Genomic DNA, 12,465 nt, shown 5'->3' with positions numbered 1-12,465 from the left:
TCACCGCTTAAGAATAATATTTTACACAACAATAACTAACAGACAACATTCATTTAGGTTTCAGGCAGTGATTCGTCCCCAGTGATTGTGTCACCGGAGACGAACAGCTTTGTTCATGCCAAACAAGTCCGACAAGTATAGCCTAAAGACCTTCAGGGTTTGCGATACATGCATCCTCTATGCAATAGATGGAATGGTTTATACAGGGAGACAAACAGGGGAAGGAGTACAGAAGAATCTGAGGGAAAACACTGTCCAGCAGTTGTGCAGTAGCCTCTTGTGTAGAGTCTTCTTGAGACACTATTGTGGGGACTCTACAATAGGACAAGGTCGGCATCCCTCCTCTGATGAAGCCTTCCAAATTCAGGGAGGTTTACAGAACATTGGTTTTCAGTGGCAGTCTTATCATGGTTAGCTATGTGAGAAAGAAAAGAATGGGTGTTGAACTCCTGAGCACGATGTAAGGGGAAGGGGAAGAACACAACTGATCACATTCTCATTCTACCATGGACAAGATAGTTGGCACCTACAAATGTAAAACATAGAGATGGCCCATGGTGCTGTGGCACAACTTGACATTGGTTTACTTTCTTTTTCACGTAACTGTAGGGGTGGAACATACTGGCAGTCAGTTACTGTTCCTGGAAGAATGTACACTATGTTGTACGTTTGGGAAGAGATATGAAACTTCCTTAACTGTAACAGTGACTACTGTTTGGATTATCATATCAAGATAAAAGGTTAGCAAACTATGGTAGAGGTTTTTATCTTGATCTTTTTTCTTTTTTTTTAACAAAGCAGTTTAAACGAACCAATGGTCACCAGTGATGTGTAGCTATAGGGAAAGTTGTTTTCAGTATTACACATTCATGGTAAAACTACTAATAATACAGAATACTTTGGTAGAAATGCTTAGCTCATGGGTGGATATTGCAGGTTTTATGTATCAAATGCGTCCTCTGATTCTTCTGCAGTTTTTTTTATATATCCTGACTGTATATTTTTATGTGCTGTATCTGAGGTTGTATTTAAATAATTTTAGAACCTGGTAAGGACCACATATTTTTATTTAAGTGTAGATTTTTTTAAAATCCTGTTTGTTTCTTGTTTTATTGTCCAAAAAAAGACTGTTGCTGCTTTTAACAATAGAACTATTGTTTAAATCTGACTGTTAGTTTTTAACAATAGTCCTATTGTTAGATAACGGACTATTGTTAGTTTTTAACAATAGTTTTATTTTTTAAAAGTGAGCGTAAAATTTCAAGAAAAAGGATCCCACTATGACTTGCCCCACTAGTTCTATTAACGTCTGGAACAAAGAACTCATTTAAAGCTTTAGCTGAGTTATATGTACCAAAGGCATTTCACATCAGTGATGTGGTGCATCAGTGTTTTATAACTTGAACTTTTGCGAGGAGTTTGTTCAGCTGTTTCCTGCTGAAGGAGCAGAATGTACTTTAAGCAAAGTTATGGGCAAGAATTGCAATATTAAAATAAGGGAATAGTTAAGTAACAAAATAGTATTTATGATGAATTAAATATTTTATGCTGAAAATCTTCTTATTCTTGGTACTGTTAGGAGTCACTGAAGCACATCCTGCCTCTCTCTCACCCAGCATCTCCAGCATATTCCTCTGTTTCACAAAACCTCTGCTTGTCATCCTTCATTACTCTTCATGAATCTTCTTTTCCATTTGCATCTTTAATTCTCCCAAAAGAAAATTATTTAATACTGCTGAACAAAGCTGAAGTAGTTATATGTTGGCAGTAAGCAATAGTAAGTTAAATAAGTGTAAATAGTGCTGTGATAAAGAAAATTATAGGTAAAACAGATGCTAATTCACATACTGCATCTATTACAACAACATGGCTTCATAATAGAGGAATTAAACTGGCTTGCCTACAGTCCAGACCTTTCTCCAACTAAAAACATTTGGCACATGATGTAAAAAAAAACCTCACAACAAAGTAGACATAGGACTTTTGAGCAGCTATATTGCCATCTCCAACAAAATTCCTCTACCAAAAGTTAAGCAACTGGTCTTAGTTCCTAAAAATGCAGAAAAGAAGGAAGAAGGGATGCCAGACTCTCTTTAGATACGTTTGTTATTTTCCTTGATGCTTTGTGATTTGGTAAATTGTATACATTCCTAATTTTAAAAATGCTTATTATACAGGGTGGGCCATTTACATGGATACACCGTAATAAAATGGGAATGGTTGGTGATATTAAAGTCCTGTTTGTGGCACATTAGTATATGTGAGGGGGCAAACTCCTCAAGATGGGTGGTGACCATGGTGGCCATTTAGAAGTCGGCCATCTTGGATACAACTTTTGTTTTTTCAATAGGAAGAGGGCCATGTGACACATCAAACTTATTGGTAATGTCACAAGAAAAACAATGGTGTGCTTGGTTTCAATGTAACTTTATTTTTCTACTTAACAAAGTATTCTGTGTCAGTATTCAGAAAAGTTCTTTTCACAAATAAATATTCTGCTTTATATCTTAATTAGTATTTCTGCCATGAATGTGTAATATAAGCACGAATCAGTGGTGGCCATATGACATGACTTGCGCAGTTAAACTGTTTGGGTACAGACAAAAGCTAAGATAAAAAACCTCTATCATATTTTATTAGTGTTAAACGGGTTCAAATATTGAGGGTGAGTACAAAAACACAGGTCACAGAAGGTGTAACGGTCTTTTGCATTTGATGTTTGTTGCATTTGATGTTTGTTGCATTTGATGTTTGTCAAGCTGTATGTCTGGATTTTGTTCCTTTGCGCCCTCTGGTGGTGAACTGTGTAGGGTACAGCTTTGCTGTTTGGGTCTCCACCCAGCCACTTTTTCCTTTGCTAGCGCACATGGTGTCTGCATGCTGCAGCTCACGGTTAGCTCCACACATGGAGAAAATATCGTTTAAAGAGTGGAAATAATTGAGAAAGAAGATGGAGGATAAGGCAATAAGGAAATAAAGGACTATTTAGCACCTCCTGGATGTCAGCTCACGAGGTTTGTGTGTTTAAATGTTTTATTTTCTGTAATTAAGGATTTTTGATTGATTGACACTAAGTACAAGAGCGCATTTTGATGTGATGTTTTTGTCTTATTGTTTGTCCGTGAGCAGTTCTCACGGGTTGCCAAGACCAGAATAAACCCTGTTCTATAACTACATCGTGCGTACGTCCATCCTTGAGGGTGCTACAGAAGGGTTAGATCAAAACAATGATTTTAATAACAACACGCAGCGTGGGAGATGGACACTGTCAAACAATCAGCATCAATCATGCCGCCAAAACTACACATCCATTATTTTAAAGCATCGAGGCATATTTTATGATGCCCCGTCATATGTCAATGCAGGTACAATACATGCATTTTCAAAACCACAAATGTTCTGTTAGCAACTTTTGACACAATTAGAAAAGAACATTTTCTTCGCCTCCAAGCCAGGTGTTTCCTGTAGCTGCCGTACGCCCGCTTATCTTCTGGAACATCAGCAGCACGTCCTACAACAAACTTGTCACTTATGCAGGCACAAAATGCAGTTACAAGCAAAATATGTCTGAACTTCTACCTAAAAATAAGTGTGTGTGCAGACTGTATGTCTCGACCTCAGTGCACTCTGTCTCCCCTCTCACCTTGCCAACTAAACTTATGACCTCTTACCAGACAAAGGCTCAGATATGTGTAATAGACTTAACTAAAAACATATATAATATATTGAATAAATGCTTTGATAAAATGGCACTACTCAAAGCTTAATAAAAAGGATATAAATGAATGAAGAAATACTAATGGATAACCTGATATATATATATTTTATAAGCGTGTAAAAAGGTTAATATTTGATTATGATAACACCTGTCATACATAATGCCAACAGCTTCAATAAATGCTTTGCTGAAATAATGATCAATGCAATGATTAATGATGATGGTTACAAACAGTAGCAGTAAAATAATTTGTTTAATACCACATTAGTCTTTCATTATACAATCCGAACAGCAGTTGTTGGGTTGATAGAAATTCACTTGTGTTCCCAAACATGCAATGTACCTTCTTGCACATAACTTACTGGCAGTTTGTTTGATTATGAAACAGAAAATTCCAGTGGAATAGACTGATTGGCTCAACAGTCATCAAACAGGATATACTTCAAAATGCAGTTTAGTTCTCATCACTACGGGAAATAATTATGATTTGGTACCAACAGACACAATGTCACAATGTGTGTTGTCAACATACCGATTTCCAACTGATAAACTGAAGTAAGTTTGGAGCACTTGCAGTTGATTAATGTCTTAATACTGAACTGCAGTGCAAGTGTATCAGACAATATGAGAATAGTCCATTGTAATCTGTAATTTGGTGTAAATTGTCTTACACTGTTTGACCATGTAACTTTGTGTGTTTGATAGACATAGTGCTTCACTTTTCCCAAGTGACATCAGCTCAGTGTAAGGAGGAAGAGAACTTTTTTGGTTCTAGCCTCTCAGAGTTTCTGCATGTGTGAGTTCAACATTCATCTCCAAAGTGTCTCTCTCATGTATGCCCTTAATGTCTAATCACAAAAAGAGTTAATGACTCTACCACAGCTATACACTCTAAACAAAAAGTAAACAAAAAGTCTCACTTCCCAAAGAAATATTCTGCTGTACGTCTTAATTAGTATTTCTGCTATGAATGCCTAAGATAGAAAACAACTCTCCTTATAGGTACAAATCAGTGGTGACTATATGACATGACTTGTGCATTTAAACTACAAAGGGAAAAAGCAACAATAAAAACTAGGTGTGACTCGATTAAAAAAAAAATCAAATTATTTAGAGGCTTTGTAATGAATTTATCTCGATTAACGAGGCAGAGAAACTTCCAGTTAAAATTTATCTACAATTTCTACACTTATTGTGAGCTCAGTGGTTATATGCATGATATCCTCTTAAAAAACCATTGTTGTGTTTGAGGAAGTTCCTTATGTCTTCCCATATGTACAACATACTGTACATTCTTGCACGTAACAGTATGTTCCACCCCTATAGTTATGTGAAAAGAAAGTAAACCACCTTTCAGTTCTAAGGTTTAATCTATTTAAAAAGCAAGGAAAATGCAGAAGCAGTGTATGATATGTAAAACTTTGGAATTGAAAGAGGAATAATTTTCTTTGTATTATGAAACAGTCAGCTTTATCTGAACAAACTACTTCTCTCAGCAGCCGGCTGAGTTGTGGCTTTTTTCTACACGTACCTTCCAATTGCTTCAATGATCAGGGTTTGGAGTTTGGTGCAAACTTCCATTCAACTTCTGATATTTACTGTGGCAAGCTCCTTTGAGCGCTCAGTGAGGAAGACCCATCATGCATTGATGATACCATTCTTGAGTTTAGGGTTCTGAGGCTGCTGAGTGACCCCTCAGGCTGCTGAGTGACCCCTCATCTGGGACTCTCCTCAGCTCTTTCTGGGTTAGTGACGCGGCTGCCCCTCTGTTGGTCTTCCTTGGTCTCTTGTGTTCTGGGGGCCTCTGGATGTCTGGAGTTTTGATCTCCTCCATACCTGCTTCATGCCCTGGAGGACGGGGCAGTGGCCCCCCACACCCTCTAGCAGATCATTACATGAAGGAACCTTTTAAAAACAAGCGCATTCATGCTCACAGGTGTACACACAGGTGATCACACACACAAACTACACCCTTTTTGGCTCCTACCTCAAAGCACACACTGCGCTGTCGATCTCACGTGCTGCACCATAATGTTTAATATTTAGTATTTACTGTCATATTCCCATATATCATTGTGATCTTGTTTATTACTCTCGTTTTCTTCTGCTTGCTTTCTTTTTTCTTTCTCAACAGGTGATCCAGGTGATCGATATATGTATTTTTTGTCTGCTTATTCTGTTGGTTTTTGTTTTTTGCCCTTTTCCCCCGTCCCTCTTCTCAGGTTTTTTTTTTTTTCCTTTCCCTCTTTCTTTCTCCCCTTTCTTTCCACCAGTCAAGTCTGTCCCGTATTCAGCAAGTGAAAATAAAATAAACAATAAAAGGTGAATCAAATGGACCATTACGGCAAGGCTGGGATGGTCCATTTGGTAAAGTAAATCCGTTGGGCATCTTTCTTCGCCTTTAGACAATAATTCTGATGGCAAAAGAACCAAACGGGACAGGTTAAAAAAAAAAAAAAAAAGGGTTCTGAGGTGTGAAAAAGGTTTAGCAATGTCAGGGTAGCAATGTCAAGTTGTGCCACAGCCGCTTTTATGTTTTACACTTGTGGGTGCCAACCATCTAGTCTAGGGGAGTCGAACTCCAGGCTTCGAGGGCCGGTGTCCCGCAGGTTTTAGATATCACCCTGTTTCAACACACCTGAATCAAATGATTAGTGCATTACCAGGCCTCTGGAGAACTTCAAGACATGTTGAGGTGATAATTTAGCCATTTAAATCAGCTGTGTTGGATCAAGGGCACATCTAAAACATGCAGGACACTGGCCCTCGAGGCCTGGCGTTCGACACCTGTGATCTAGTCGATAGTAAAATGAGAATGTGATCAGTTATGTTTTCCCCCTTTCTGGTATTTTCATCCACCTTTTGTTGTTATACATATGGGAATACTTCACTGCAATCTGTTTTTTTGTGTGGCTGTGTGCCTTTGTGTGTTTGATAGACATAATGTCTTATACTTCCCAAGTGACAACAGCCGTACCTTTTTATGGTCTGGTCTGCATCATTTGCTCATTCTAATGAGGTAGAGAAACTTCCTGTTAATAATTATCTACAATTTCTGCAGTGGTTATATGTATGATATCTTTGTAAAAAGCTCATTACAAACATCAAACTCAATACTAACATTACAATAATCCAATCATCTTCTTGACCCCTTTTGAGCTGATCATCCTCTACTCTTTGTGATTTAAATCTCAGTGCTCTCCGTTCTGCTTTCAGTCTCTCATTTATGCAACCCACTTCCTCCCCATCGCCACCTTACCTGAGTCATTCAGAGGTCCATCCAAGCCTGATCTATTGGACTGCCAAATTAATTCAATTCAATTCAATTCAATTTTATTTATATAGCGCCAAATCACAACAAAAGTCGCCTCAAGGCGCTTTATATTGTACAGTAGATAGCACAATAATAAATTATTTTCTGTATCTCAGTATATCATTTTCAGTTCTTCCAAGTGATCTCTTCTTATTAAAATTCAAGCAACACACACACAAAAAATAGAGGACCAAGAATGTTTTTGATTTAAAGGTTATTTATTTTGTGTTTTGTTAAACATCAGCACACCAACAACTGAGAAAGCACACTGTGGCTAATCATTATAGTATATTTTTCCTCACTATATTTTAATAACTTCAAACTCATGTAGATTTCTTGTGATTGAAAATTGTGGCAAACAAAACTGTCATATGATTAAAAACTAATATTAGTCAAATGGAGTTTTAAACTTAGATATAGATAGATATTTTACATACTTCTGACTTCAATTTTTGCTTGCTTTATTTAGTTTTTTTTATTCTCTATATTGTGGAGAAAAAAATAAAAATATTGTTGCAAATGAAAATTATTTTAAAAACAAAAACCACAATGAAAAGTTCCTCCACCAAAAAAACAAATCACTATATTAGGAAAATCTATAATAAATGAAAAATGAATCAATACAGTAAAATAATAAACAATATCTAAAATGAATCTGCCAGAGTCATTGGTGCTGTCCATGTAATGAGTCCAGATGTGGATGATTAAGATCACATCAAGGCATCAAAAGCATCAGTGCTAGCAGAAGGGTGAGGACAAGAGAGGCCATCATACCAGGAGAGAAAGTGCTACTGCAGAAAGAAAGGAATTAATTAAATAAGCCATGTACAGATAGCTCATGATAAGTACAGAAATTCTGAATTGCTATCACTGCTTTTGTGTTTGTGCAAAATCTATGTGGGCTTCAAGCTGCAACAAATGATGACTATACTTATACAGAGCTTTTTGTGTTGAACGCTATCATTGGTATAACATCTAAATTTTTCAGCTCCACACACATTGTTATAAACAGAACATGTTTGAGAAGTGTTGAGAGTGTTGTGTCTGGAATTGGAATTGTGGTGGGTGGGATCCTGTAAACATCAAAGCATTTCTTAACAGGTATGTTAAAACTTTTTAGTGTTAGTTTTAGTGTTTCTGTTTCAAAGAAACACTTTCTATTTATTAAAAATCAGGAAATGTTTGAGAACATTGCAGTACCTGCCATCTGTTGTGTATGAGGTAGGAATTGAGGTGGGTGAGATCCTGTAAAAGGTAAAGCATTTTTGGAGGGGTATTAAAACTTGTTAGAGTTTCACCTGCATTAACTTTTACATCTAGCAACGGCATTTATTCTTGCAAGGTGCTCAAAAATGCATGAGAAAATTGCAGTATCTCTCATCATATATATTGTTTAATATGTATCTTCACATGAATCGTAATTTAATAATATGTCCTACTGTGATGAGCAGTTTCCTTTATCCTGGTCTCCGGGAGAATGTGTAATTTTTACTGTTCTTACTTGAGGACATGGCAGTGAATTTCCATTAACTAGAGGTGTGAGATCTATTGGAATAAAGAAAACTTTATTTTGATGTTGTGTAAAATGATTCAAATGTTTCATACATTTCTGTTGTAAAAGTTTCAAGTACAATATATAAGTTTAGGAATGAAATTATTTTAATTTGCCTTGTACACTGAAGATGAAAATTGCACTCCCTCCCTTGAGGTAATCTCTGGATTGGATGTCTTCCAAAGATGCAAAATTATATCTACCATACAGGTTATTAACATAGATGGTCTCATTGTTCTCATCAACAATTTGAGTTCCAACATCACGAGGTTTGCCCCAAGCAGGTACACCTGTTTATAGAAAGCATATGTAACATAGTGGTTAATAATTTAGTAAGTAGATTTTTTGAAGCATTACTTAATTTTTCTGCAAACATACCACTGGAGGTGAGACTCATTTGCCTTGACATCTGTAGCTGGATGTTGGGGTTCTGATCCAACATTTGGACAGTAAATTGCCTTTGTAGGCAAGGCCATTGCAGTTGGTCATCATAGACACCAGAGACAAGTTGGACAAATACTCCAAAATCTGGTTGGTGGAGATATAACACTACCCGGTAAGCATAGCCCTCACTGGAATACTGGCGTGGGCTATATATCAGGGTTGGAGTATGAGTACTTGTCAGGATCTGTGTTGTGGATGAGAGAAGGAGGACCCAAACGCTGGACTCACAGGTAGGTAGGTGAAGGTTGGTATTTATTGCCGATGGAGTGAACAAACAGAACAGAGGTAGGAAATGGCTGGCTGGCTGGACGACTGACTGAATGACTGAAGGACTGACTGAAAGGCTGAATGGCAGGCTGACTGAACGCAGGTGTAAGCAACAACATAACATCAATGACACGACCAGGACTGAAGGGAACAGAGGGCTTAAATACATGACTAACAATGACAACGATTGGAGACAGGTGAGAGCACAGCTGAACTTAGTCTAACTAATGATGCATAGAAGGAACTGGAACATGATACACTAGTAGACAGGCTGGCATAGAAAACATGGATGTGAAAATAAACTGAACATGACAAAACAGAAAACACTGGGTCAACGACCCAGGAAACCTGACAGTACTGTTCCAAAATCTCTCAAAATCATTAATCTGCCAGGTTCCATCTGGACACTCGAGCTCTGACAGATTGATGTCATCAATAGAGAAGCCGCCTGCAGAGTTTCCTGCTCCTTTACGAACCTCAAACTCCACCTGGAACTGCTTGGTGGCATTTAGAGGAACATGGTTGAGAGTCCAGTGAGATGTTGGTGGTCCTGAAGGGAGAATTTTTGGAGTAATAGGTGAACTACGAGGTATATCTTTGTGACAAAATGTAAAATGTCAAAATTCACACTTTTTCTGGAGAAAATCATTATGGATAATCACACAAGTGAATTATTACCAGTGATCTGTCCCATGAGGTAGAGAGTTCCTGTGGAGTCCCAGTTATCCTGAAACTCTCTGATCCAGATGTTAAGTTTGTCTGTCTCACTGCCACTGTGGTAATAGTAGAACTGCAGACACTGGACATGACACTTCCTCTGAGGACTCATCCTCTTTGTCTCCAGCCAGGCTGAGTCACCCTCCTGACCTGATACTGTGCCAGCATACATGAAGTAACCTGCATCCTGACCTACAATGTGGTTCAAAATTATATTACATGAGATGATTAAATTATTTATTATTATTTCTAGCAGCTTAATTTTTATTAAGTTAACATGGTTAAGGTGGAAAACTAGATTTTCTATTTAAAACTGTATATAAAACACTGCAATAAAAAATGCAATATTTGAAACCTTACCTTGATTACCATTTCCATTGGGCAGATTGGTATGGTCAGAGCTGGAACCCCCATAAACACCTGTTACCATTTCCCAGCCATTGCCACTCTTTGAACAGCGGTTCATCTGACACATGGTCCCATTAGTAAAGCCACAGCACATCTTAAAGGCAACGTATGAGCCTGTAGAAATAAATTATAAAGCATAGGTTTTTTTCAGTAACACCATTTACTATTGTATACCTGTTGAAATGAAAGTTTTTCTGTGTGTTTTGAAGTCGGATTTATTTTCTAAGACACATTTCAATGGGAATGTAATTTTCTAGAACTCAAGAAGGAGAGAGAAAGGACAAAATAGTCTGTAATGAACTGTAATCATCCAAAATGGATGGACTGTTTGGCCACAAGCAATTTTCTACACATATTCAGCAGTGAAATTGCAGCCTAAAATATAGCAATCCTGACATTTTGAATTTTTGTATGAATTAAACAGATGGGAGTCGGTGCCCACCTCTCAATTTTAATTCCATGTAGACATTGAGGGTTCTCGAGAGGGGCCGTGCTAAGACCTGCTGCTCTCTGGCAGCAGCACCATGCCCTCCCGTGTTTTAAATGCACTTTAGAACAACACGCAGCAACACTACACATGAGCGGGAGGAAGGAGGTATGGGGTCTTCACACGCCCCCGTTCTCTGCTGGCCATCGGGGCGGGGGGGCTGGGAGGAGGTGTTGGCCGTCCGATTGGCCTCCCTGCTGCTGTGGAGCCTGGGGCAGTCTGCTTGCCTCCACCCCAGGGGAAAGGGTAACATCTCTTGGGTCTAGGTGCTGTTTCCCCCTCTGGGGGCGAGGGTATCTGGACCCGGGGTATAGAGTATGTTTGGGGAGTGTGATTGTGTGTACATGTCCATTTATGTCTATCCTTACGTTGGGTGAGTGCTGAGTGTTTGTATATGTGTGCATGAGGGTGGGAATGCATGTATGTGTCTGTGTGTGCCTGTTTGTCTGTGTCTATATGTCAGGTCGGGTCTTAAACTCCACCTCTCTAGGAACTCCCAGGCGTTCCAAAGTATGGAGGCCTATCTCCCCTCACCACACTCCCTGCCGGTGACTTATGCCCTCAGGGCTCGGTGCGTTGGTGGTTCTTGGTGTCCAGGGCTGGGCGCTCAGGTATGTACCAGCTCACTCCCGGGGGCTACTTCGCGGGGCCTGGCGCCTGTTGCTCGGTCAGGCCTCTTTCGGGGCACGGGGGGCCCTCGGGCCTCTGGGCCTGCGGCTCGGTTCACTCTGGCACAGCTGGCTGCCGGCAGAGCCGGCGGGCACACCAGTGCAGCCCCCCCTGGCTTCAGCTCTGTGACTACTGGGTGACCCCTCCTCCTTGGGCTCTCGTAGATTTGTAGTCAAGACCGCCTAATCCGAGACCAAGACAAGACCAAGACCAGAGGGTATCGAGACCAAGACAAGACCAAAACCATGACCAAGTCGAGATGAGACCAAGACCGAGACCAAGTCAAGACAACACCAAGACCAAGACCAAGACCGAGACAAAAAAAGTCTTTAAACTGCAGCCAGATGCTGCTTCGTTTAAGGGTGTCAGGCATATTTATGTGTTTTTGCTTTCGCACAGCCCTCCTCACCGCTGTCTACTGTCTCACTCACTTACTGAGAGGACAGACGGATGGTTCAAGGTTCAAGGTTCTTTATTTGTCACATGCATAGTTACACATGTATAACACACAGTGAAATGTATCCTGACACGATCCTCGACATGTGCAAAAACATGGGGGGGGGGGGGGTAGAGGGATAACATTATAAATATATATATAGTATATACATTGGGTGAATGTGCAGTAGAAGCAGCAGCAGGTGAATTCTGTACATTAATATGAATAGACATCTGACTATTTTACAGAATGGACAATATAAACATATTTAAAGTTAAAGGAAGTTAAAGGAATTTGAGTGTCTGGAGGAGAGTCTCAGTCAATTATAGATGATGTGAGATGGCGTGTGTGTGTGTGTGTGTGTGTAGGGGGGGGGTGTTGGTTTAGGGCCCGGATGGCTTGAGGACAAAAGCTCTTCTTGAGTCTCTCTGTCCTTGCCCGGATGATGCGGAAC

The 12,465-nt window shown here is 39.4% G+C and overlaps 1 protein-coding gene across 1 annotated transcript; it reads right to left on the bottom strand.

Moving 5' to 3' along the window:
- Nucleotides 1-7,581: 7,581 nt before the first annotated feature.
- LOC102075759 (meprin A subunit beta-like) lies at nt 7,582-10,518 on the bottom strand. The gene is made up of 8 exons (XM_019364377.2): nt 10,372-10,518; nt 9,973-10,203; nt 9,653-9,844; nt 8,962-9,201; nt 8,700-8,873; nt 8,471-8,576; nt 8,232-8,276; nt 7,582-7,822 (listed from the first exon to the last, which is right to left on the bottom strand). Exons 1-8 carry the CDS (start codon nt 10,511-10,513, stop codon nt 7,747-7,749), a joined length of 1,206 nt encoding a protein of 401 aa, XP_019219922.2. The 5' UTR covers nt 10,514-10,518; the 3' UTR covers nt 7,582-7,746.
- Between the last annotated feature and the right edge of the window lie 1,947 nt (nt 10,519-12,465).

The sequence above is a fragment of the Oreochromis niloticus genome, linkage group LG11, assembly GCF_001858045.2.
Source record: "Oreochromis niloticus isolate F11D_XX linkage group LG11, O_niloticus_UMD_NMBU, whole genome shotgun sequence".
Taxonomy (NCBI): domain Eukaryota; kingdom Metazoa; phylum Chordata; class Actinopteri; order Cichliformes; family Cichlidae; genus Oreochromis; species Oreochromis niloticus.
This window is presented reverse-complemented; position numbering and strand designations above follow the sequence as displayed.

Excerpts from the sequence above, each read along its gene's own strand:
- LOC102075759 (XM_019364377.2), bottom strand. The coding sequence starts at position 10,513 with ATGTGCTGTGGCTTTACTAATGGGACCATGTGTCAGATGAACCGCTGT. Across the intron at positions 9,845-9,972 it reads CCTCATGGGACAGATCACTG|GACCACCAACATCTCACTGG; the intron begins GTAATAATTCAC and ends TTCTCCCTTCAG. Across the intron at positions 8,277-8,470 it reads AAAGGAAACTGCTCATCACA|GATCTCACCCACCTCAATTC; the intron begins GTAGGACATATT and ends TACCTTTTACAG.